Source organism: Pelophylax lessonae, assembly GCF_965119305.1.
Source record: "Pelophylax lessonae genome assembly, chromosome: 3".
NCBI classification, from domain to species: Eukaryota; Metazoa; Chordata; class Amphibia; order Anura; family Ranidae; genus Pelophylax; species Pelophylax lessonae.
In genome coordinates, this window is record NC_138770.1 from 374,020,877 (window position 1) to 374,047,841 (window position 26,965).

Consider the following 26,965-nt stretch of genomic DNA (forward strand, 5'->3'; position numbering starts at 1 on the left):
GAAAACAGAACACGGTTTATCATGGCTGCCAAGTCCTGACACTGTATTCAGTTTACGTAAATGCGCCATCCGCAGCCCTGCTCTGTCCCCCCCCCCCCCCTCCCTGCCTGTCAACTCTGACTGCTGCTATCATTCCTGAATGTAATTTCTACAATCCCCTCTTTTATATTAACTGATGTGCCCAGTGTATGTGGTTTTGTAAAAAAATGCCTTTCTATACTGTATTTCCGAGTGCCGCTCGGCACTCACGTGACCAGCTGCCTCTTTCCTCCTCCTAGCTGACGTCAGCTGTAGCTGTCAGACGGGGACAGTATAGAGGCAGCCGGTCACATGAGTGCCGAGCAGTGCTTGGAAATACAGTATAGAACTGCTTTTTTTTTTTTTTTTTTTACAAAACCACATACACTGGGCACATCAGTTAATGTTATAGAGGGATTGTAGAAGGTTTTTTTTATCCTAAGTGGCTTATATACAGTTAGGCATACCTTTCAGTTTAATCATTTTGTAAATAGGCAGTGGCACAGTTTAAATTTACAAATATTTATTTATTAATTATATATATTTAATAAATACAGTTTTATCTTTTAGATTTAGTAGGAACATTGGAAGGTATATTGCGCTAAAGATTTTATCAAAAGATTTTTATCAAAAACACCATTTTGATAAACTTTTGCGCATCTATCAAAAATCAACAGCACCAGCTTTTATTTGTACAGGTACTGTGCTTTCAGAAAACATGTGATTAAGGCCCCGTTCACATAGCAGCGACGCTACTTCCCGGGGCGACCTCCGAGGTCGTGGCGCGCTGCTCGCCCCGCGACCTCGGAGCGGCCGGCACGGACTTCATAACATTGAAGTCTATGACGGTCGCTCCGGGTCGCCCCAAAGAAGCTCCGGACCCTTTTTCCCTATGGAAGGCGACCTACGGCGACCTGTGAGGCGACCAGGTCGCCTCACAGGTCGCCCCAGTGTGAACGGGGACTTAGGTGGTAGTTTACAAACGTTCTCAGCTGTGAAAGAAAAATAGTAAATAGCAAAAATAAAAAAAAATGGTCTGGTGAAATATGAGAAATAAGGCAAGACAGCGAAAGGGTTAAGTGGAAACGTATTTATCATGTTCTGTTTGGAATTTTGACTTGGAAACTGTAGTTTGGATTTCAGGTTTTATGAAGCCTTCTTTCTTCAAATATATAGACATCAACTTCTGAAATGTGAAAGAAAAAGGGTAAAGTACAACCATGCTGTAACCGGGAACCAGTGAAGTCACACACCACTGACTTTGTGCTCATCTGTTTATTGTATATCTTGCATTCCACCTAGCTCCATCTTCTAAAGTATTTCACTCAAAAAAGCTTAAAGTGGTTCTAAAGGCAAGGCATTTTTTACCTTACTGCATTCCTTGCATTAGGGTAAAAAATGTCCCACTGGTTATATTGCTCCCTCACCTCCCTAAATATTTACCTGAGTCCTATCTTGCTCCAGCGCTGTGCCCAATTGCAGTAGCGCTGCTTTTTCTTCCTTTGCTCCCAGAACTCAGTGAGAGCAGGGGAAGACATTGGCTTCAGCTGCTGTTGATCAATTCCTGTGAGAAGGGAGAGGGGGGCAGGTCAAGACACACGTTGTGTGTGGTAACAGACACACACAGCCCAGCACGAGAGCAAGCCCGCAGGTGTGTCACCATAGGAAGTGGCTTCCTATGGTGGTGCACCAAGAAGAGAAGCCCAGAGCGCCAGCAGGGGACCCAAGAAAAGGAGGTTCGGGCCGCTCTGTGCAATATCATTAACGTAATATGCAATAACATTTATTATTTATTTAAAAAAACGAAAAAAACAAACAAAAAACTTTACAATCACTTTTATCCCAGACACAAACTAATTTATGAAGCAACTAAAGTGATCTATAGGTGACACAATTTTAAGTGAGCAAACACATAAGCGTTTATTGTTTTAACGAGCAAAAGCTTTCTAATTCTGCTGAGTCAGCCTTGTAATGGCTAAATCAAGAAACAGTAAGGTCAGGTTTACACTGTTCCAGTGCAATAATGCATTTATGTTGAAGAATGTTATTTTGCATATTAGGCTGCATTGTGTCAAGGCATCCATTTAATTTTAAATGGGCTGTCACAAGCAAAACTGCACCTGGCTTTATTTCAAGAATGTACCACGTGGCATAGTAGTGTGTTGCAGCTTGCTGCTGTGCAGGTGCATTGCCTTAGTGTGTTGGGATGCCATTCATGTTGACCACACAGCAATAATGTGAACCAGCCCTCAACGTGATTAAGAAAGCAGTAAAGTGATAGTCTTGATTGGTATGTATCACAAGAATGGTTGTCCAAAATTAGAAATCTTTCACCCGGTAATACGTTAAACAGATATATTTTAGCAGAGTATTTAGCTGTTTGCCTGGGGTTCCAATTTAATGGCAAACATAGAATGAAAATGAAAAGTAAAATTACGGTTGTTGTGTATACTGCATCTGCATCATCTTCTATTACTCGAGATAATCCAAAGTCAGACACTTTGCAGACAAGGTTACTGTTGACCAGAATGTTTCGTGCAGCAAGATCGCGATGTACATATCCCATGTCAGCCAAATATCTCATTCCAGCTGCTATCCCTCTCAGCATCCCCACCAACTGGATGACAGTGAACTGTCCATCATGCTTCTGTAAAAAAAAAGAAAATATCTCAGCCAAGCTTTAAATCTACATATCCCATTGCAGTATCAGTATCGGAAAACAAGTGTTACCCACTTATGTTGAACCGCAGATGGATGTTTGATCAGACTGTAATTGTTTTAAAATGAATGGGAATTATGAATAGTATGGATGGCTGAGCAGCTTTGAATGGCTGAATGTGTAATTACCTGGGCATTTGATCCCGGGGTGTTTAGTGTTTGGACTTTTACAAAGGGCATTGTCTGAGTAGATCCTGTACGTTTACCTTTGGGAGGTGAAGTAAACATTTCCAAAGATTTCTGAAGTGGAAAATGACCAGAGCTTAGTTTGATATAAAGGTAATTAAAAATTATTGGTACAATACTTTGAAATTATTATAAATGTGCACTTTCTTCTTAATACTAAACTTTGCCACAAACTAATCTCCACATAGTAGCTGTAGGACTACTCTGTGCAGTATGAAAATAAATTAAAAGTGTATCTAAACCCAAGAACAAAACAGTGTTGTATTCCAGCTTACCGTTCCATAAATGAGGTAGCTGCAGTAGTATTATCCTTTAGCTTCACCTGGTGATCCTGCAAGTAACACATTTTCTGTCCTAGGGGGACACTCGCTTTACTGTATCTATGGAGGTGTAGTAAAGTTCAGGAAGTGTTAGGACTATAGAACACCTCCCCCTCACTCTCCTCTATAGAAGGGAGGTGTTCTGTAGTTCACAAAGAGACCTCAGGCAGGACTGATAATGCTTAAGATTTCAGTGAAGCATTGTCAGCTTCTTACAGGAGGATAATAGCTTACTAGACTTCTGTCAGAATCAACAAATGTTTTTGCACTGATTGAACACATACTGTATATCACAGCTTTTTCAATGCAACATCTAACCAATCAAAGGGATAAAAACAGAGAAGTTAATTCTTAGGGTTTACATACACTTTAAGTGTCAGATGAAGTGAAGCATGATAATTAATACACTAGGATTTTAAGATACCCATAGCAGCTACATGATTTTCTTGGTGAAGTCTTTGGGGAGCTTTAGATCTCTAAAGAGTCATGGTTGATGGATCTTGGGCCATATCAGATAAGGAATTTACCACTGGTATCACCAGCATTAAAATCACCCAGGTAAAGGAATTTCCAGAAAAAAAGTGCTCCCTTCCTGACCCAAAATACTAGAAAATATTACTTGCTGGTGAAGGAGCAGCTAGAAAACAACATCTCACTGGCCCAGCTTGTGAGGGAGCGACTTCACAGAAAAAGGTAGGTGGTCTGTTAGCAATTCTGTTGCCAGTGAGTTGTTGCCAGCATCAGGATCATTTGCCTGACCCTATTAGTTGGGCTGTGTTTTTAGACAGTTGTGATTCCTCTGGGATACACCGGGGTGATGCAGGGTTTCTGCAAACTACACAGACACTTAAAGAAGAAGTTTCACCATATTTGCAAATCTTTGTGAAATCTAGTTCTGATCCACGTTGTGGTTGCTGCATTAGTGTTGGGAACCGAATACTGCCCCCCCCCCCCCCCCCCAGCGCTGTTCAACCATGCTGCTCATCAAGAGACAAATTTTTATTCAGGTGTGATTGACAACACTCGACTCTGGCAGCAGGCGTGTGCTGGAGATGAGCATCATCATTCACCACATCAGAGGGATAGGAGCCTGTTAGTGCAACATTTCTGTGTATGTGTCCGTAGGGAACACACACATAGGATTATCAGCAAAGCATAGCTGCACTACTTACTTTTTGGAGGCACAATCTATGTGCTCAGAATGAGTATAGCCAGCACCCACTTCTGGGTCACAAACAAAACATTATTTTAATCCAGGATAAAATGCAACATGATCCCTAACACGCTCACGTGTTTCTGGCCTATGTGGGCCTTAATCATAGCACGGGGAGGTCGTAGTAACATCCAATTTAAAATCTCTCCCACAAATCCAAGTCTGCCTTGCTAGGTGCAGAATGAATCAATTAACACCCACATGCAGAAAAAAACAGTAGAATATACAAACATAAAATATCCAAATCATTGAAAACGATTTTGTACTTCGATACAAAGTATAAAATAAAAACAAATAAATCAAAATTGTACAAAACAAACTAAACAAAGAGTATGCCTCCTGCTACAAACATTTCAAAGTGTGGATAGAACCCAAAGAGAACAGAACCCATATACTCGCTGTTTTAAAAACAGTGCTTTAATTAGGGTCCGCATGGGGCAGAAACTTGTGAGCGTGTGGGAAATGATGTTGTATTTTATCCTGGATTAAAAGAAAGTATTGCATGTGACTCAGAAGCGAGTTCTGGCTATAATCATTCTGATGGAAGACGGACTAATAGGAGCCATGCACCGCATCTCACACAAGCTTGAGTTTGTCTCAGGTGAGTGGCAGCTTGCTGTTCAAAGGAAAAAGGGGTAGCCCCTGGAAGTCGCACATCTAAGGTGTCCTAGAGAGGTGAATGGAGTGGCAACCTCATTCTGGACTCTGACCAGGCCACGCCCCCCCAACACGTTTCACTCTGCCCCCAGATCTTAGTCATGGGGGAATAAACTCCCGGGAGAAGTGAAACGCGTTGGGGTGTGGCCTGGTCGGAATCCAGGCTGAGGTTGCCACTCCATTCATCTTTCTAGGACACCTTAGATGTGCCACTTCCAGGGGCTACACCTTTTTTCCTTGAACTCTCGCAGGAGCCAGGACGGGCTCCATCCCATGCCAGCACTCTAACAGCAGCTGCGGATGTACAGTCTACATACCCCCTCTTTACTGAGCCTGAGCAACACGCATACACTTTCCAGGTCACTGGCAGCTTGCTGTTATCTCGCACAATCTATGTGCTCACAGCACACAGAGGAGAGAGGAGGCAACTACAGTGCTATCTTGCAGCCTCCCATGTGAACACCTCAGCTAGGAGTGGATCTAAAAACCAACCATATAAAGATGTGATTTTATTATACAATGCAGGCATTGATCAGAGTGGGACCAAGTGCTCCATGCTCTTGGTCCTCTAGGGGATTCCACAATGATTTACAAAATATGGTTGAACATCTTCTTTAGGCAACACAAGTAGAGAGGGCTGTGTAGCTGTTAAGCAATGAAAGCAATCCTTCAGACTTCATTTTTTTCTACCTATGCACAATAGCTACCTGATGTTTACAGTACCTACATGCAGGGCACTGACGATTTGGAGAATGGAAGCCCTAAGCAGTAAATCTTGTATCATCCCTTATAAATACATTTAGATTATAATAAAACCTTTAACACCTACACATGGAACAATTTTAAAACAAATGGGATTTATGAATAGTATGGATGGCTGTGCTGCCTTGAATGGCTGAATGTGTAATTACCTGGGCATTTGATCCCGGGGTGTTTAGTGTTTGGACTTTTACAAAAGGCATTGTCTGAGTAGATCCTGTACGTTTACCTTTAGGAGGTGAAGTAAACATTTCCAAAGATTTCTAAAGCAGAAAATGATCAGAACTTAGTTTGATATATATATGAAATTACAACTTGGTGCAATACACTGAAATTAATATAAAAGTGCACTTTCTGGTAAATATTTCCCTTTGCCAAAAACTAACCACCATAAGAGTTGTAAGGGTATTTTGTGAAGTGCTGAAAATTAAGTGCTGGGATACTAGGATTGTAAAATACTCACAACCACTAGATTAATTTTACCTTATCCTACCAATACTGACAATATGTTCCAACCATTGTGAGGTCTGTGGAAACTTTTAGACCTCTGCAGAGACTTCTGGCTGATAGATGTTGAGAGGAAGTCTCAGTTGAGCTGCGTTTCTGGATAGCTACTGTTTCTTCTAAAATATGTCTAGTAACATCAGCGGTATTCAAACTAGAAAAACAGTTGTGTGATACAAGCAGTCTTGTCTGTGTGGCTGTTAGTCAATAAAGGCAACTGTTCATATTGCAGATTATTATGGCTAATGCCATTTAACCACCTGTATAATTCAGATAGTAACGTTTTGGAGAATGGTTTGGAGAATGGGACTGCTACTATCCTTGCATATCCTATTATAATCAAATTTTAGAGAATCTTTGATCCATTTATATCTAATTATTCCAATAGGGAAGTCTGCCCCAGAAACATGAAAGTTAAGACCTAACCAGATTTATCAGCATATAAAGTAAACCCCATCGAGACTCTGCCCTTATTATTTATTACATATAGATGGCCCAATGCTGTACTTTACTGGATTCAAAAAAGAACCACATTTTACAGGTACCTTGATCATGTTGTATAGCTTGCAGGTGTTCTTAAATGTACACAACTCTGTAATTATCAAGTTAGATAGAGAGCACTTCATGGGTTTTGTAAACTTCTGATGAATTTCCCTTCTTCCTCCTTGCACTTCCCAATGATAGCTACAAACTGATTAGATGTTTGCCATTTTCTCTGTTTGGAACTCATAGAGTGTCTCTATACTAGGCCTCCTGCACACTGGACATTATCAAAACGTCAGTAGAAAGCTGTAGAGTTTTTCAGCTTTTTTGCAGCAGTTTTTTCAGTGTTTTTTTAAGCTTCTTTCAGCATTTTCTTTAACTTTTTTTTTAGCAAAACTATACTCCCACAAAAGCTTATGGCTCAAAAATGTTGATAAACGCAGAATAGCTGTGTTTTTCTGAATTTTTTGGCATTTTTCAGCGTTTTTAAGCCATTATCAGAGTTAGAGCGTTTTTCCAACTGAAAAACTCCTCTCAAAACCCCCTAGTTCAGGGGGGGGGGGGGGGGGTTTCATCCTTGCCAAAAAACCCTGATAACAGCCTATGTGTGCATGGACACCTAGGATAACATGCTGGGGAGCTCACTAGCTGCAGAACAAAACACCTGACGCCAAAAACAGCAGCTGTAAAAACGTCTATTGTTCATGAGGCCTCAAAAGTGATGCACTCTCACATTATTGTTTTATATGTCTTAATGTCAGAACACCTACATGGATGAAAGCAAGAAACCTAATTCCAGTGACACATTAAATAACAATGTGTACAATCTAATGAAGTTTGCAAGTATGTCATTTTAAAAGTATGCTGGAAAAAAAGTTTAAAGTTGATCTCCCATGTCCCATTTCCATTAATCTAGTCCTATACACAAAGACTATAGCTGACCAATATTGGCAGACTAACTGAACTTTGTAAAAAACTCATAGCAGAAAATTCACACTCTTTATTTAATTGTTACATGATTGACCCATGAAACAACACTAAATCTCTAGGTGGAACTGTTAGACTGGTAAAATATACCAATACATTTGCATTGAAAGTAAAGCACTCTTCCAATTAACTTGCATCCAGTGTTTTAGTATTCTGTTATTCCAGTTTCGTTTGTAAGTTTTATTAAACTTGTCACAGCAAAGCAAGTGAGAATCCAGCAATAACAAAATTATCATGTCAGCGTGACTGAACACATTTTCCCACTTATACTTTCCGAATAAACACTTAAGATGCAGAAAACTATGTTCTTTTCAAGTTTTGTTATTTAAGCAGTTTGAATACACTGACTGGACATTTGTTTGAAACTAACAAATAATTGGAACACTTCCTGCTGTAGCCGTGAATGTTTTAAGAACAATGTCTAACTATGATGATTCATTAAATCTCACAGGAGCTTTATCGATTAAGCGTGGGAAGATATCGGCAGGTAAAATATGTTCGCCATGGATGTGATGCTGCCCCTGGCTCAACAAAAAGTAGATAGGGCTACACATGACCAATTAAGACAGAATATTTAAAACAGACTCACAAAGAGTATTAGTGTTAACAGACTGATAATAAGACTAGGTGCTCAAACCTTACTTACTTACTCATAGGAATGATAAAGGAATGAGCAAGCAGCACAATTATTCTGCAGTGAAACTTTGAGATGTGGCCCTACGCACTCCCGATAATAGTTTAAAGTAAACCTGCCATCCAAGAAGTATAGGAGCTACCACTGCTGACCTTTTTCTAAAATTGCTGGCTGCCTTGCAGTTACTCTGATCTACTGGCTTTACTACTGTAATTCACTAATCTGGATCAAGCATGCAGTTAGAAGTCCTTAGCTGCATACTTGTTCTAGGTCACCAATTAAAAACACTGAAATCAAAGAGACATCATGGCAGCCAGGCAACTAGCATTTTAATAAGCACAGGTCAGTAATGGCAGCCTGCCCATTTCTCTTAAGAAAAGTTCCATTTAATACTGATGAGGATCCCTGTGCATCTAAAATACACAACAGGTCTTTCAAATGGACTACCCGGCTGTGAGGAAATGGACAGATACCTCTGTGTACGGCTTTTCAGAATGTGCAGAAAAAAAAAATGTTTAATAAAAACAATTACAGTATTGTGCTCCCTGTTATTTCGTTCCTGTCCAACTGCTACCTCCCAAAAAAGGAAGGGATGTGGAGCAGAAAAAAATGTATTAAAAAAATTGTTGTCATTATTAGTATTCAGTCAAAAAGCCTAGAGCTTAATAAATGCAAATCTGCTTCCACATTTTATCTTAGAGAGTAGTGTCTTACAGTATTGGAATCCACTGCCTTCCAGAGAGCCCAAATAGCTCCTTTGTACTTTAAAGTCATACTCTACCTTTCTGGTAATATTAAAATGGCAGGGCAAGAAAATAATCAACTTTGTAAATAATTTAAATCTGCTAATTTAAATTGTTTAAACTTTGCTGTTTGCTATGGGGGAAATTATACTCATAAAATGAGTCTATGCAGTCATTATGCAGATAATCATAAATAATTATAGACAGCTGTGTCTAATTTACAGAGAACAATTTTGACTACTACTGGACAAAATGAACATTTCAAACTCCCTTCAGGGCATAACAGAATGAGAATGTTAGTAATAGTATTTACAAACTTGGTTTACAACGGCAAAGTTTGTTAGAAAAGTAGAGTAATGCTTTAAATTACTTCTGTTGTAAAAACTCTTGTGCTGTAAAGAAGTCCAGGATGCAAAAGCTATTTTCTATATGTTTGTAATAACAGTTTCAAACTGTATTTTAAAAAAAAAAAAAAAAGGATAAACAGCACATTAATGATATATGTTGTTTTTTTCTAAACTTAACCAGAAATGTATACAAATATAACAATATACAATTAACTTGACATTAGTAAAACTTCTTTTAAGTATACCCTTCCAAGCAATGGTTATATCAGGAAAAATAAAACTTTACTAAGATTCAACAAGGGACTGTCCATTTTCCCTTGCCAGCCATGGAAATAAGACCTTAGACCAGTAGGCTGCTTCAGACGCTGATGTTTAATTTAAAGGAATGGGTTTCCTATTATATATGGATCAATAGGCTGAAGCAAAGGTAAATGTAAACATATATTCCATGCATATTTATGAATAACTAAACATTCATTCTCAAATATTATGTGAACAGCACTCACCCTTAAAAATGCATCTAGAGCTCCATTCTCCATGTATTCAATTACAATCATTACCGGCTTTCCTAAAAACATGAAAAGTTAAATGTTTGTGAAACCTTCACCAAACCAAAACGACACGAGTTTTGATAAGAAACATCTTTCTGGACTTGAAAGTTTCCATTTAGAGAGTAGCAGAAATGGTAACAAGATAGGCAGTTTTAAACAGGGCAGAGCAAGGAAATAATTTGAACATATAAATAATCAGAGTCAACATAAACTGGAGATAGTACTTTGAAATGTACTTTCTTTCTATGTGAAGGATATATTGCAAATGTGGTTAAAGTACATTCAAGAGAAAGCCTACCTTTGTTTAGTAATTTCAATAACATCCATTTGTACATGATAAATATTTACAGCAAGACTGAAAACATTCCACTCAAGCGTAGCAAAACCACAAAGTGGGAGATTTACTTACCGCGTGTTACCACTCCTTCCAAATGAACAACATTTGGATGGTCAAACTGGCCCATTATACTCGCTTCACACAAAAAGTCTCTTCTCTGCTTTTCTGTATAGCCAACTTTAAGGGTTTTTATAGCAACAGCTACATCTCTTTTTCCGGGAAGCTTCAGCCGGCCGCTACACACTTCACCAAATTCTCCTACAAAGAAAAGAAACAAAGAATAAGTAAGCTTACTGGATAATGTTAATGGTTTTCTGCAACAATTGTCTCTAGAGTGTATGAGCTTGCATTAAATCCAAACTCCAGGAATCGTGTTTTTAAAAAATAATTGTGTCCCCCTGCGTCGTAAAAAATGGGCTGAAAACACTAATCACCCTCTCTGTGACCCAGTGCTGCCTTCCATGTTCTCTTCCACCCCACTCTTTGTTACATTTCTGGGATGAATGAGACCCAGCATCATTCAACCAATGCCTATGAGCCCAGGCTGTCCTAGACACACGTCTTGCAGATTTGTCAACACACAGTCTCGGCTCATGGAGTGCTGTGGGCCTATGGTGGGCTTTAATAAAAAAAAAAAAAAATAGAGAATGTTCACTTAGCTTAGTGAAAAAGTAAATTATTGTTCACTTTGTCAATCATGTGCAATTTAAAAAAAGTAAATCACCCGCTATGTATCTGTATCACTTTCCTTTGGTCACATAAGTCTCCCTGCATGATGTATAATTTTGTTATCCAGGCACAGAAAATCGTGCATGCAGATATCAATCATCCCAAGTCAGAAGGGAAAAGTTGGGGTGATGCATAATTGTTCAGCAATGATTTGGAAAATGAGGCAATATTACATCCTTTATTATGTTGGAAGGCAAAAGGTGGCTAGGGGTTAGAGTCATTAAGGGCTGGATGCTAAAGCACATTCATTACCTATGTGAAATTACCACACTGATCCAGTGTTTAAACATACCCTACGTAGGGACCCTGTCTGTGTCAGGGAAAAAAGTGATCAAGTTACTGCAGCATCAAAGTCCCCAAACACCCTAATTTCCATTAATTTCAAGGAGGTGCAGCTTGACACAAAGCTAATACTTCTCTGAATGCTTGTGTGCATTGAGCTATTCATCTCAGTACAGCCTTTCCAGTGAAAGCTTTAGGAAAACCAGTTTAATAATCACCCCTTCTCTAGTTATCAAAAAAGTAATTTTTCCGTGAATATTATCTAGATATTTGCATATTTCTTTGATAAAAAATCCTAACTTCATAAAATCAGCTATTTTTCAAGCAAATGTTATATATGAAACAAATCCGGTGTAATACATGCTATAAGTTCTGTGGTAGGCTATATCTGTAACCAAGATGTGTTTTGTAATACAGTTTTATAGAACCCACAAAAGACCTAAGTGATGTGTAAAATTATATTTTATTCTCTAAGATATTGTATGAATAATTAAAATAAATTCCAGTATGGTAAATAAGCACAGTTACCTTCTTCTAATGCACACATAGGCAACATCCATGAAAGAACAGCAATAAACAAGATATACTGCCTTACCTTTAGTACTCATAAATTTTTACTGAGGAATAAAATAAAAACGCACTTGATTTTTGGTGCACCAGTAAGGTTGTATTTGTGAAAGCTGTGTATGTTATTTGCGGTTTACCTCACGGAGCCATCACACTGAAGCTGTTTGTACCAAGCCCCAGGTTTGCAATGACAGACAATAAACAAAAGGACATTTCAATGCAGTCACACAATCTCTTAAGGCCTGCTGTTGTTGCGAAACTCTCTTATCACAGATTTCACAAAATGACATACACACTGTATAATTTAGCGATCCTATCCCGCCAGAATTAAGCACTGCATCCTGTCAGTTGATAGTGAACCTGATATTTAATATCTCTGCCCTAATGACAATGAGCTTTTGTTTTTTAATCTTGTGTTCAATTATATATTAAGTCAGGAAATGAGATTAGCTGTTTTCACCTGTAGGATTTATCTAAATAGAGTTGTTCATTGGATAACTTCCTTAGTCCTTTATAATTATACCTAAATGTGTGTGCTGGGAAGCAATTTGGCATTTAACATTCATTACTTTGTTGCCTGTGGCGGCAGAAGTATGTGTCTGTCAAAATTGGCATATTAAGTAATAAAGATGTGCGCCACTACCGATAATATGTATAGAGTGTTTTAACATGTTTGCATAGTGAGATATTATTTTTGAAAAGTGCTGCTAGCTCGAGGTATCTCTGTTATGATGTACACAATAATTTGGATTTTACACAGAGCTGTGTATTATATGTCTCAACAAACACATGAGTGAACTCCAATGACATCCGTGTATGGCATTTATAAGTTGGTAAAATTATTGGGCATTGCTTTGCTTTTTTACCTTGAATAGTGTACATGCAGGATTACTTTTAAAATTACCAACTATACCCATAGTCGGTCCTAAAGAAATGATCAAACCACCAAAACTGTTTTCCTTCAGATGATATACACATATCATCTGAGTCATGGTGATATGTTTATCTCTGTACAGACATGGAAAACAGCAGGGTATATGCCAGACATTTTCAGTCAACCAATAAAATGCGTCTGTTGTGCAAGTGCACCATGGGGATCTGGCCAAATAGCTATCATTTGAATCTCTTGAAATTGCAAGTACTGAATGAACTTTGTCTAATATCCATGGGTAAATGAAAGGTAATATGAATTACAATTACAACCATTAGACTATAGAGTTATTAAGCCAGAAGTTGCTGTCACAGCTGGCAGTGCCCCCATACTGGGGCTTTCAACATATAAGGGATACAGTAGGCCAAGAAAGGGTCACAATAGCTCTACCAGAAGTGAGACAGGTGTTTGCTAAGCTGTTTGCATATGAGCATAAAATGTAAGCTATTGTGACTAGAATCCACTTTCAGAAGGGTGGGTAGCAGAAAACAGCTTACTACATTGTATAGAAATGGATTACAAGCTGGCTATAATTTTGAGCACTGTTTGACCGGCTTGTCAGTGTAAAGAGTAGATTGGATGACAAAATAATTCTATATGTTTATTATAATATTTAATATTGCTAATTTATAGACCTATTCTGTTAGCAAGGACAATGATATTGTATTTAGCTAAATTCATTATTTTATTTATTTTTTAGGGCTTTTTTTTTTTTCACTGTAGTTTATTCAAATCTATCTCCAAGCCATGATCTTGAATGAAGTATTTAGCAAAACTGCATACTGCTTGTTTTTTTCTTGTTTCTAGACATGAACCATACAATATATAATGACTACTAATGGTTCACTACTGACTCGTGCTTCTCTTTAAGATGTAATTGATCAAAGCTTAACAAAATTGTAAACCATCAACATGGACTTCACCAGTGACACAAATGGGTTAAAGAAAGCAAAATGAAAGGGGCTGTCTATAGAAAGCAAAGAAATACACAGGTTAAAACATAGAAGCCAGAACCTGACTGGCTACAAAGGGTAGCACCTTCAGGTGACCTTTAGTTCTTTTTTTGTTTTCATTCGTAAACAGGTTAGTCTATATCAGTTTGTGATAAGAAGAGTGAAAACTTTTACTAGCAGTCATTTATTGGTGTAAAATATAAAAAATAATACCACCTACCCATACCACACACATCAAAACAATAGGAATGTTCGCAAGCACAGCATATTTCTGTATTTTTTAAGCCACTTTGCATTTAGAAATTCTGTTAAAAAGAAAATGTTTTACTTTTGAGCTGTAATTATTTGCCTGTCATATCATGTTTGATATTCCATCCTGGCTAAATGGAAATGTTGAAGAAAACAGACACCTCTGACTTACCTGCACCAATCACACGCTCAATTTTTATACAGGATGCATCTAACTCCTTGGCAAATTGATGGACAGCTCTATTTGGATCTTCGTATGTTTCAGGGTCAATGTAGGTTTTGGTGCCTGGAAATTTAACTGTAATGATGTCAGAAAGCAGAACAGTGATGAAGGAATGCACACTGAGCAGTTATCTAGGACTGTCATTTTTACTGAGAGCTGCTAGGCAGAAGGTATTTCTTACATGAAGCCAAATACATGTAAGAATCAGGATAATGTGCAAGCGCAGCATGATAACCAGTATGTGTACACATGCATATTAAACAAGATCCGGAGGAAAGAAAGTTAAATCTCAGAATACTAATATAGCACGGTGTTATTTGTTGAGTAACCCAACTGCTACAGTAACATTTGAGTGCTGCAGTGAAAATTACATTTACGATGCTGCCTAGCTGTGATATCATTCAAAAATATACATTTTAATGTCTTAATTTCCACTACTCCAATTTCCTAAGTGAGGTAGAAACTCAATCACTTGATAATGTAGTTACCACCAGCTAGATTGTGCATATGCCCTTTGATTGTGTGAATCAATTTAAAATTTGAAAGGCATGTACCATAAAAAATACAAGCGGCATCATTAAGTAAGGGCAGGGCAACTGTAATGTGATAATTTACAAAAAAAAAAAAAACGAAGGTAAGTAATGCTTAATACGCTGTAGCAAGGGTTCTCGAAACATGTGAAATTGCTGCAATTAACTTGTAAATAATATAGCTATTACCTTTTAAAAGCAAAAGAATATTCACAAATCTTAGTGACCCATTAGCTCTATCTAAAGCTAAGTAATTCAGACTTGATTTGATAATGGAACTTTTTTTGGCTTCAAAACTTGCAAACTCGTGTTTAAATAAAATAATTGTGGCTGGAGGGACAATACAGTGCTTTCGGGAAAAGATAAAATTCACTTCAGTCTCTAAAAGAAAGCCACCCCCTACAATTTTCCCTAAATCTGAACATGCCTATCAACATCCAAGGGCATGTAAGCTTTAAAGCATAAGTCTACTTTTGTTGAGAAAAATACATTTCCCTCTGGGTGATCTCTGTACATTACAAGGATTTTAACAAACTTTATTGCAGACTCCTACAAATAATTGTTTGTTCCTCTGTGCTGAGTGAGTCTAATGGGAGTGGTTTCGTAATTATCAATCAGATGCAGGGCACTAATGAGGAAAGCTGCTGGGCCTGCATCCCTTTAGATATGTTCTATTGGGAGTATCTCACCAAAAATGAAATTTTTGTTGCAGGGGATGCCTGAAATCGGACTTTTGCAGATTTCTGGGAAAATCAATGAGCCAATCACACAAGCAGGAAATTATGTTTCTGGGGTGTGGTCAGTGCACATTCTGTGTACAGAACACCTCCAGGTAGCCATATTGCATTTTCAGAAAATTACAGCAGCTGAAGATTAAAAAGGAAAGGTGATTTTTAATAACATCCAATTACAATATGACTTGAGTCACAATTGTATACGCTATATTATTTTTTCTTTATTTACTATTTTTATTTTCCCCACGAAAGTGGAGTTACTCTTTAAACAGCTAAAAATCTTACATCTATGGTCACATTGTGTGTTCTATAGAAAAAGATCTTCTTTCTGCACAACACCACAGGTTATACATGCAGACAGTGATTAAAGTCAACTTGGCTTTCAATTCTGATTTTTGACAAGGCAATTTTTAAAGGAATCTTTTAATGGAAAACCAGAGGTTAGGAATGAAGCATAGAAAGGTTCACTGTGAATGTGTCCATGAATATTAATGCATTCATAAACTTCTTGAAAACTGCTGCATTTATTGTTTTTGTTTATTTCTATATATTTGTCATGTTTTTTTCATGTTTTATTATTCTATCTAATTGTATCCTAACACTTCCAGGATGAAAACAATAGGATAAAAAGAAAGCAATGTTGCATAAATTAATGATTTCTTGAGACACTAGCATCTCTGACTTCTCATTTAAATAAATCTGATTTTTGACAATGTTGAGCAACAGTTTGAATGGAATGCCAGCAATTAATTTATCTTTCAGCTCTCATTTGCATAATTCAATCACTTAGTCTGTATTTTTTTGCTATCAACACCTTGCTCATATCTGTTAGTGAGTCTGAAATAGATGAATGAGGGAGAGAGAGTGGGAGGGCATAGGAAACAATAGGTTAACCTCCTACAATGTCATTTCAAGCAGGCAGATGGAGAACGAGCCACACTCTCGTTTTCCATGATAAGCGGCCTGGATTCCAAGTAACCTCGTGCATCTCAAACGGGCCTCTGATGGTTCTTTATTCAAGCTGTCATAAAACATTTTGACAGGAGAGAGCTACTCTGGCATACCAACATGAAATAGTGTTGGCTGGGATCTCAAAGCATTGTTGGTAGGAAACCATAGGAGGAAATAAAAATGTAAATTGCAATTGCTTTAGTAAACAGAGCTATTGTTTTTAAAAGAGCTTGATTCAATGAAAGATGGAAGCGCATAGAAAATTAAGGTACAGTGTGGACCTCACTAAACCAAGTTTAATTCTTTTTTCCACAAGGAAAAAATCAATAAAAAGGCATTCATACTCCTGAAAATTTGCTTTATACAAAAGAACAATAACACAAAACCAACTGTAAATAGCTGGTGACCACTGTGTTCTGTTGCTGCTGATGCAGTCAGATTAAATTAATCACAAGCCTTCCCTTCAATGCATGCTGACAAACTGGTGCAGCAAAAAATAAAATCGGGTCCTTTCCAAGAATACTTTGCTTAGAGCTGTGAAACTGACAATCATGGATGCAAAGGATAATAGCAATATAGCTAAGCTGCAATTCAGAAATGCATCCTAGCCTATAAAATGAACATGATATGAAGGCATTTTAGATGATAGAAAAGTAAATAAAATATTATGTAAAATGATTTTTATAATGTGATTAAATGACAAGCTAGCAACCAAAATAAATAATATCGATCGGGATGTGTGTAATATGCTTTTTTAAAGTGATAAGCATGTTCTTTGTTGAGAAATCATAATTTTGCACAATCTCAATATACAAGATACAATAAAATGTATCTTTCTTCTCCATTTTGGAAAGAGTAGAGGATTACAACCTCTGTATGGGTCTTACTGCAATCTGGAGCTTCGTTAGGGAGGTTTTTCTTTGTACCTGTCCTAGTAACAGTATTGTCACTAGAACAAACTCCAAGTAAAAAGGGCAGAAATAAAAACAATTTCCTTATTGAAGTAGGGAAAAGCTGGAACTCCAACTTCCATAAACTATTGCTGTGTCCCCACTGAAGATTTTCCCTCATTTCTTGTGTTAGTGTCAAGTGTGTGGTTTATTTGAATTAAAATACAAACATGACAGTATTTATAACTTTTTCTCCATAGCCAAAGGTTTGACTTAAAGACATTATACATAAGATGCTTGCTATAGCATCTAGCATGTACTGTATATCATTTAAAACTTGGTTATGCCATTAATTCCTGCAGACTTAGTGCAGACACTCACTAAGCATTATATTTTTTTTTTAAAGGTGATCTAAGCATACTGCATAAAACATAATTTAGATTGTGCACCCTTGCTAGCAGTATTAAATACTGACAGATTTGCTTAAAGGGTATGTCATTGAATGTAAAGGCGCTCAGTTGTGTAAACGTAAGTTCACAAGATCTTTCACAGTTGTGATTTCATACATTTATAGAAAAATGTACAGTGCACAATGTAAATGTCATAAAGCTTATAAAATCTTGTAGGGAGAAATACAAACGGGGAAATATCTAAATCAAGATCGCCATCATTAAGGCATGAACATGGGCAAAGTAGCTTACTGTATCAGCACTTTCTAATTTCTGTCATAAATATAAATGAATTGTGTTCTTCTTCATCTAATTTCCATGTCCTCATTTTGTCTTAGAAGATTGATGCTTGCAGATATTGTCTCTGCTCTTATTTATAATTGCTTCTTCTTCCTGGGATATTTCTCAATTGTGAGTCAAATAGCCATCCACATTAAATCTAGAATAAAGAATTGGGCCAAGAGCATGTCATTTTGCTCATATGCAGGCTGGTAAAAACTGTATATTTTACTAGTCCCCTGCTCTGGGTAGTATGTTTTGGGCTGCTTATTTTTACCTAGATATGTAGGTAAATTATCTTACAAGTGCTTATCAGAAATGTATTGTGTTGATTGTTTGCATAAAGAGTGCAATGTTTAGCAAAGTTGCAATGGTTGCATCTCATTAAGATGATTGAAAAGAGACTGTGAAAAAACAGCTATAAGCAAAGACCACAGAAACTTGACCACTGACCTTCAAATTACTGAATCTCATGGGAGGTCCTTAAAATGGTGTGAAAGTATTAATCACAGAAGTGAACAATATGACTGCTTGTTTGAGGACAAGTATATGTGCTAAGTGGAATAAGGTTTAGCTGTGATTTACTGAGTCCCCTTGGCATACTAAAGTCACTCTTCTCATGGAGAGGATTAATTACTAAATACAAATTAATAACATTCGCAAACTAGAAGATGTTTCTTGAAAATAAAGAAATCAAACACTTACAATGAAAGTAAAGTTCTTCATCTCCTTCTTGATCAGCTTTGCTATATCCACAATGCCTAGAGATGGTGAAAAATTTTCTTTACTATTATTTAAAGATATGCCTCATGAAATTGTATATATACAGGATACTCACACACCCACTATATAATATATATAGTATAGCATCCAGAGGAAAACAAGCTTTTAGTATATATATATACTATATATATATACTTTTGCTTTTAAAAATAGAAGTAGTAATAATTATTTTTTATCATGAACAGAAGAGAAATCAAAATCAAATTAATATTTGGTGTGCATAGCCTTTGCCTTCAAAACAGCATTCATTTTTCTAGGTACACTTGCACACAGTTTAAGGAACTCAGCAGGTAGATTGTTCCGAACATCTTGAAGAACTAACCACAGATCTTCTATAGATGTAGGCTGCCTCAAATCCTATTATCTCTTCATGTAATCCCAGGCAGACTCGATGATATTGACATCAGGACTCTGGGAGCCAAACATCACTGCCAGGACTACTTATTCTTCTTTACGCTGAAGATAGTTCTTGGCAGTATGTTTTGGTTTGTTGTCCAGCTACAGAATGAATTGGGGTCAATTACATGCCTCCCTGATGGTATGGCATGATGGATAAGTATCTGCCTGTATTTCTCAGCATTGAGGACAGCATTGAACCTGACCAAATCTCCAACACTATTTGCAGAAATGCAGCCCCAAACTTGCAAGAAATCCCCACCATGCTTCCAGCCCTTTGGCGAACAAACTGCCTCCTTCTACAACTAAATATTTCACATTTTGACTCATCAGTCTAGAGTACCTGCTGCCACTTTTCTGCAACCCAGTTCCTATGTTTTCGTGCAAAGTGGAGTCGCTTAGCCTTGTTTCCACATCCAGAGTTATGGCTTTTTGGACGCAATCTTTCCATGAAGCCCACTTCTGGCCAGACTTCTCCGGAAAGTAGATGGGTGTACCTGGGTCCCACCGGTTTCCAACAATTATGTGCTGAAGGCAGTGCTGGGCATCTTCCAATGTCAAAAGAAAAGTAAGCATGATGTTTTTAATCTGCTGCATAAAGCTACATTGGCTGACCACTGCATCTATGGTCCTCAATGTTTACCGATCAATTGTGTCCTCAATGCTGAGAAATACAGGTAGATACTTATCTATCATGCCATACCATCAGAGAGGCGTGTGATGGGCCCCAAATTTATTCTGAAGCACATGAACGACCTCAAACGTACAGCCAATGTCATTAAGAACTAACTTCAAAGCAAAAAACAGGGAGTTCTGGAAGTGATGGCTTGACTCCCACCGAGTCCTGATCTCAACATCATTGAGTCTGTCTGGGATTATATAAAGAGACAGAAGGATGTGAGGCAGCCTACACCTACAGAAGATCTGCGGTTTGTTCTCCAAGATGTTTGGAACAAACAACATATATGTATACTGGCGCAAGTGAAACAAAAGAAAGCCAGTGGTTTCTAACTTAGACAATATAAGTGTCTGATACACATCTACACATGAAAAAGTCCATACCCAAGTCCATATGTATACCAAAGTCCTTAGCACTGAAGGCTGCTCTGCCGCAAGTAAGAAGAAAAACTTGAGGGATACTGTAGAGAAAAGACAGGCGCCACTCTAAGTGCAGTAGGAAGGTTTAATAAAACATGACAAAATACACCAATGTACTCACAATTGAGCAAGTATGGAGGGCAACATGTTGTGTGCTATCATGTCTGTCCGTGGGAAAAGTTTGTCAGGATGTCTCCAGCAGTCTCAAGTGCTCCGCTGCAGCTGATAGATGTCGGCGCTTCCTGGTGACTGGGACGCAGGGGTAACATCCAACATCATTTCCCGGTTATGTAGAGCAGAGTGCGTCCTTGCATGGGAGAAGTTTGCATGGGAGAAGTGACGTCAGATGTTACCCCTGCATCCCAGTCACCAGGAAGCGCCGACATCTATCGGCTGCAGCGGAGAACTTGAGACTGCCGGAGACATCCTGACAAACTTTTCCTACGGACGGACATGATCACACACAACATGTTGCCCTCCATACTTGCTCAATTGTGAGTACATTGGTGTATATTGTCATGTTTCTTTTTAAACCTTCCTACTGCACTTAGAGTGGCGTCTGTCTTTTCTCTACAAGATGTTTGGAACAACCTACCTGCTGAGTTCCTTCAAAAACCGTGTGCAAGTACCTAGAAGAGTTGATGCTGGTTTGAAGCCAAAGGGTAGTCCCACTAACTAAATATTAATTTGATTTGAATTATTATTCTGTTCGCTCGCTTTGCATTTTGTAAATTGATAAAAATATACAATTACCACGTATGCACTATAATTATATATATATATATATATATATATATATATATATATATATATAGCAAAATCATAAAGGTGTGCTTATATCCAGACAAAACAGCAGCTCTGAACTCTAAGTGGTACAAGTAGCATAGTAATGTAAACATTAGATTGCAGCTGAACTTTGCATAGTGATCAGCTTCCAGCAAGATCTCTTTCTTTATTTTACTAAGTACATATAGTATACATCTGTGGGCTAAAGCCTATTGAACTGATATGTTATTAAGATTTTCAAATTTGGTCAGCAGGCTTTTCTTGTAACAAAAATACAATAATTAGGTATTAGCAGATATACAAGAATTCTCCTAATTCATAACTATCACAAAGCAGTAGTGAATGGTATATAGATATCTTGAAGGGGCCATACACAAGGTGATAAGGGCAATTGGCTCAGTTTTTAACTAAAATTACCTTGGTCATATTTGGCCTGCATGTAAATGATTACATTTAAAAGGGAGAGTTTTAAGATTAACATTTGATACGAAGCTGTATGATGTATACTAAATGATTTATTCATCATATAGCCATATTTCTAATCCTATGTCCAATGGAATATAGTTTACCCTTGGATGTTGTTTTCATTCTATACACAGGGGGATTAAATTGACAATCAGCCAGCATTGAATCTTCACAGTGGCAATGTCTACATTTTTAACAGCATTCAGGTTCTCTGTTACTTACAGAGTGTTGTAAATTGCATTCTTAATTTAGTTTGTGTGTTCTTCTTTACTATGTTTTGTCTTTAAAATAAAAAATAAAAAAATAAATAAAGAAAAAGAAAAAAAATACCTTCTTCCTATAATGAAGCCAAAAACCATGAAGACTAGAATAATAGTGCCTGCCACGGCAACCACTGCAATTATAATGACTGGATTCTGCTCACTGGTTACAGCAGTAGCTGAAAAAACATACAACAGTAAAAAATGAATTATTTTAAAACACTAAAAACATTTTAACATATACTGTACATCAGTATCACACTTGCATTAGTAACACCATTATAGGTCACTAGTCTAATATTTTGACGACCAAGGTATAACAATTTGCTTTGCACCCCAAGTCTGCAGTTCAAACCAAAGCAATTAGTCACAAAGTTCTTAAACACTCTTGGTCATGCAGAAATTAAGATGTATGTTCAGCCATTGTTTTTAGCTTCGAATAGAGTCTGGAAGAATTAGAATCCTTGTGGGGAATTTACTGCTATCTGGCCCGCCCATTAGAGAAATTTCCCTTGACTTACTATTACGGTGACAATCTTTAAAAATACACAGAGACCTCAATAGCAAGCTGAAAAGGTCACTAGCCTTCCTCAAAACTTCTAGACAGAAAAAAAAAAAATATTCTGTGTTGCTTGTTGGAATTTTTCCCTCATTTTCCCCACTTTCTGCCAGGTTAAACTAATGTCACCTAGACAGTGAGGCCTTTTTTACATCTACTTTTCTCCCTGAAGAGCATTTGCATTCAGATTTCTCCTCATTAGACAGGTGGTGAGTCATTGTATCGCATCCTTGCTGCTTGCTTTATCCCCGTAAATACTGGACAACCACACATGTTGTGTGCAGTTTCAGCATGGCCCCATTCACCTGAATGGGTCAGACTCAGTGGGTGGTACTGCCTACCAAGCATCACAGGGGATATAATTCTTGCTGTGGTCATGGCATGTTTGCAGCCCTGGCCACTGCCTCTGAAGCAAAAGTGGAAACTGTTAAGGGTTTGTAAAAATGGGGCTCAACCTTGGGGTTTTATCCCACAAATCGCAAATGTAAACAAGCCCTAAGTCCCAGAAAAAAACCTGAATGAGCTACAGATGGCAGTAAAACATGACAGGGGTTCTAATCCTTACCCACTCTACCTAAAACTTAAAAAAAAGATTACTTTGAGGAAACATATGGGCATATTTATAAAGTAGTAAATGTGTAATTTACTAAACTCCCTGCAGCTAAATCAATGACTAATTTAAAAACACATTCACCAGGGAGCTTCACCTGTAGTGAATGTTTGATGAATAAATTATAAAATGACTGCTTTACAAATATACAAAAAAACATTGTTAGCAAACATAAAATACATACCACTATGTTGCCATTTATCTCATAAATATAATAATGAAAAAAAAAATATTTTGCATTTACTGTGATCAAGTAATGTAGTCAGTACATGCATACATACACTTACACAACAACATTTTATACATTATCTATAAATATATATATATATATATATATATATATATATATATATATATACACACACACACACACAAAAATATGCAAGAACATGACCAAAACAAAAGAAAAACAGGGGACTTTTAACATGACTTGATTTCATAAACCAGTTATATTCAGAAGCACAATGTAACTTTCTCACATACTTTATTGTAACTAAATGTAAACTTAAAAAAAATATATATATATATTTTTTTTTTTTTGTGAATGGATATTTTACAAGTAAACTTGCTACATACTGTAGAAAAAAGTTGAAAGGTTACCGGTAGCCTCCTCCAGGGTGGTGACATCAAGCCTAGGACTGTACATTCCATAGCCAGCAGCAGTAAAGGCTCGGATTTGAAACACATAAACGGTTCCAGGTCGAAGATTATTGATGGAAGCAGATGTCAATTTTGTTTTCAGTGTAGAATATGTACGCTCCCTTTGATCCTAAATATAAAAAATATTTGTGAAACATGTAAATTTCTTTTGAATTATCTGGAAGACTGCAGTTTGCAGCAATAACTGGAACAAACATGTCCTTCATGCCTATCAAAAGATGTATTTTCACATGATGGTTGAGATGCAACAGATGGCAATATAATACTGGAACTGAAAAGTGATATTTGAGATTGAAAATTTGATTCAAAAGGTAAAGTAACTTGGAAGATGACTAAACACAAGGCTATAGTGCCATAGGTAGTACATTTGTTAAAGGGCAGTTACAGCTAAATTATATTTCTAACTACATATAATTGCATTTAAAGAAAGTAGTTTTTATACTTCCATTTAAATAAATTTCTTTCATCAGAAATTATTGAAAAGATATATTGATGCTCAGTGAATTTATGTTACCAAAAGATCTGCCTTTCTGCCCAAAAATTGTAATACAAGACACTGCATTTAGCCTCTTCTCAGCTAACTGCGTCACACAATGGAGGTGATTTACTTAAGGCAAGTAGTCTGTGCACTTATTTTTCCCCCTTAGTGAACATGGTGAAGCTCTGCTGATTTTCATCATCCAATCATGTGCAAGTAAAAACTTTTTTTTTTTCTCTTACGCCTGTTTGGGTATTCTGAACAAAGTGAAGCTTCATTGCATTCAGTAGGCTCTGGAGAAAATGAGTGCAACTAAGTGCACAGTCTATTTGCCTTTACTTAATCAAGGGCTGCTCACATCAGAGCAAGTTCATTAATGGAGTTCATTAATGGAGACATGGAGGGGGGGGGGGGGTTTGGGGTACGTACTGCAAAAGTAGGTTTTGTTAAACCTTCTTAGCGGTATTCCCGAGCGTGGCTCGGGGTTAAATTTCAGAGCCAAAAGCGGTAACCCCGAGCCACACTCGGGGTACCGCCAGAAGCATCGCTGGATCCTGTAAAAGAGGTTACTTACCTTGTCACCGGGATCCAGCGATGTATGAGAGCGGTATGCGGCGGCAGATCTTCCTCCCGATCCTCTTCGTGCCCCGGCTTCCATCTCCTGCGACATGACGTTTTCAGGGGGGTGGAACCAGGGGCAAATTTAAATGTAAAAACACACCAAACACACTGATACCATTCAAAATAAAATTAATTCACACTACATTGCCCCCCATGCCCTTTCCTGCAGTTTTACTGTACTTTTTATGTGTGTATATATGTATATATATATATATATATATATATATATATATATATACACATATATATATATATATATATATATATATATATACACACACACATATATATATATATATATATATATATACACACAGTATATATATATATATATGTACAGTATATATATATATAAATGTATACATACTTTAACTTATTTATAGTTTTTTATTATATTATAATTTATGATTTTGTGTTTCAAACTTTATCATACCCGAGATGTTATAAAGAAGAATGCACAGTAAAAAAAAAAAATATGTAAATAGTAGATTTGGGCTGCTCATTCTCAAGAATTACATGCAAAATAATGGTACCGCTTTCAGCACCTAAAATCCGAAAGAATCATACTGCCAGGGAGGTTAACTCCCAGAGTTTAGCTTTAGATTGTGTAGTAATGCTAGTCAACAAATAAAACTTCATGCAGAGAAAATACATCTAAAGTTAGATCAAGGCGTTTCTAGGTGTCTGCATTTTAGGCATTTTGCTAGTTTACTATATTTTTTTTAACTGTCAGGTATAAGGTAACATTAAATGAGTGAAGATATGTACCACACTTAGGCATTTAAAGTGAACAAAACAAAGTAACAGGTTTACTTGATAACTAAGCCCCTTCGCTGCTGTTTGCCAGCTGGAGTCCTGTGAAAAAGCCTTAGACAACACAGAGCTAAGGGCACTTTCTCTCAGTCCCTATGTGACAAGAAAAAGTGGTGTTTATATACCTTGCTGTCAAAAGATTGTTCCTGCTAGCCTTAGGAATAAAAAATAAATAATGATAAAAAAAAATCTAAAGATGCCCTACTATTCAGAAGCTGATCTATAGCAGTGAAATTTAGGCCTCGTTTACATGGGGTGATTACATCTATGCCCCGCTCAGGACTATGTTTATTGGTACAGGGATGCACAGGTGTTGCGTACATCTCTATGATGACAGTCCCACTGTTGACTACTGGGAACGCAGCGGCTTCATGGACACAGCCACTGATTCCAAATGACATCTGTGCAGGGGTATGGCCCCGAACGCATCCAGGTTGACTCAGCAGTAATAAAGTATAATAGATCATTTATTTGTATGAACATTTGTATAAAAATCTCGGTACATTTGATGACTTGGCGAATGTCGTTCGAAAGTACTTTTAAATTTTATTTGCTTGTAACATTCAATTTTCTAATGTATACAATTTCTAGAATTAAAATCACATTCACTGTTAGAAATGCGTTAGTTCAAGAAAATTTGCTATCCTGCTCATTTCAAATTTCTTTGTAACTATGGTCAAAAGCTGATTTAACCCCGCTAAAAAAAAGAACATTCTTAACCACTTGCCGACCGCCGCAAATACATATACTGCGTCGGTCAGCCCCGGCCAGGCAAAGTGACGTACCGGTACGTCACTAGCCTGTCACTGGCTTGTGATCCAATAGCGGGTGAGCGCGCGCCCGCCCCGGCTCGTTCCTTAACAAGTCAGAGCATGTGACCGGCGGACCCGATGTCCGCCGGTCACTCCCGATCGTTCGCCGGGAAGGGAGAAAGGCAGGCGGCTAATGTAAACAAGCCGCCTGTCATTCTCCCCTGTGTAAAAATGGAGATCAGACGGTTCTACTATGTAGGACCGTTGATCTCTGTTTTTACACTAGTAGCCATGTCCAATCACAGTTAGAAACACGCCCCTAGGACACACATAACCCCTCCCTCTCCAATACAGTTAACCCCTTCCCTGCCAGTGTCATTTTTACAGTAACAGTGCATATGTATAGCACTGATTACTGCAGTAATGTCACTGGTAACCCCAAAAGTATCAAAAATGTCAG

The 26,965-nt window shown here is 37.5% G+C and overlaps 1 protein-coding gene across 10 annotated transcripts in view; it reads right to left on the reverse strand.

The window, feature by feature from the left end:
* EPHA7 (EPH receptor A7) overlaps positions 1-26,965 on the reverse strand; it is a 275,589-nt gene that overhangs the window by 34,145 nt on the left and 214,479 nt on the right. The window contains exons 7-16 of one of the 10 annotated variants that reach the window (XM_082251249.1): positions 23,758-23,950; positions 22,083-22,191; positions 18,930-18,985; positions 14,341-14,466; positions 10,530-10,715; positions 10,076-10,137; positions 6,024-6,134; positions 2,866-2,976; positions 2,456-2,665; positions 1,048-1,204 (exon numbers count right to left, since the gene is read on the reverse strand). In XM_082251249.1, the coding sequence (XP_082107375.1) occupies positions 1,094-1,204; positions 2,456-2,665; positions 2,866-2,976; positions 6,024-6,134; positions 10,076-10,137; positions 10,530-10,715; positions 14,341-14,466; positions 18,930-18,985; positions 22,083-22,191; positions 23,758-23,950 (1,275 nt within the window). In that variant the 3' untranslated portion in view covers positions 1,048-1,093. Of the gene's footprint in view, positions 1-1,047; positions 1,205-2,455; positions 2,666-2,865; positions 2,977-6,023; positions 6,135-10,075; positions 10,138-10,529; positions 10,716-14,340; positions 14,467-18,929; positions 18,986-22,082; positions 22,192-23,757; positions 23,951-26,965 lie in introns of those variants that run through there. The other 9 variants (XM_082251251.1, XM_082251250.1, XM_082251248.1 and 6 more) reach the window with 9 other exon arrangements.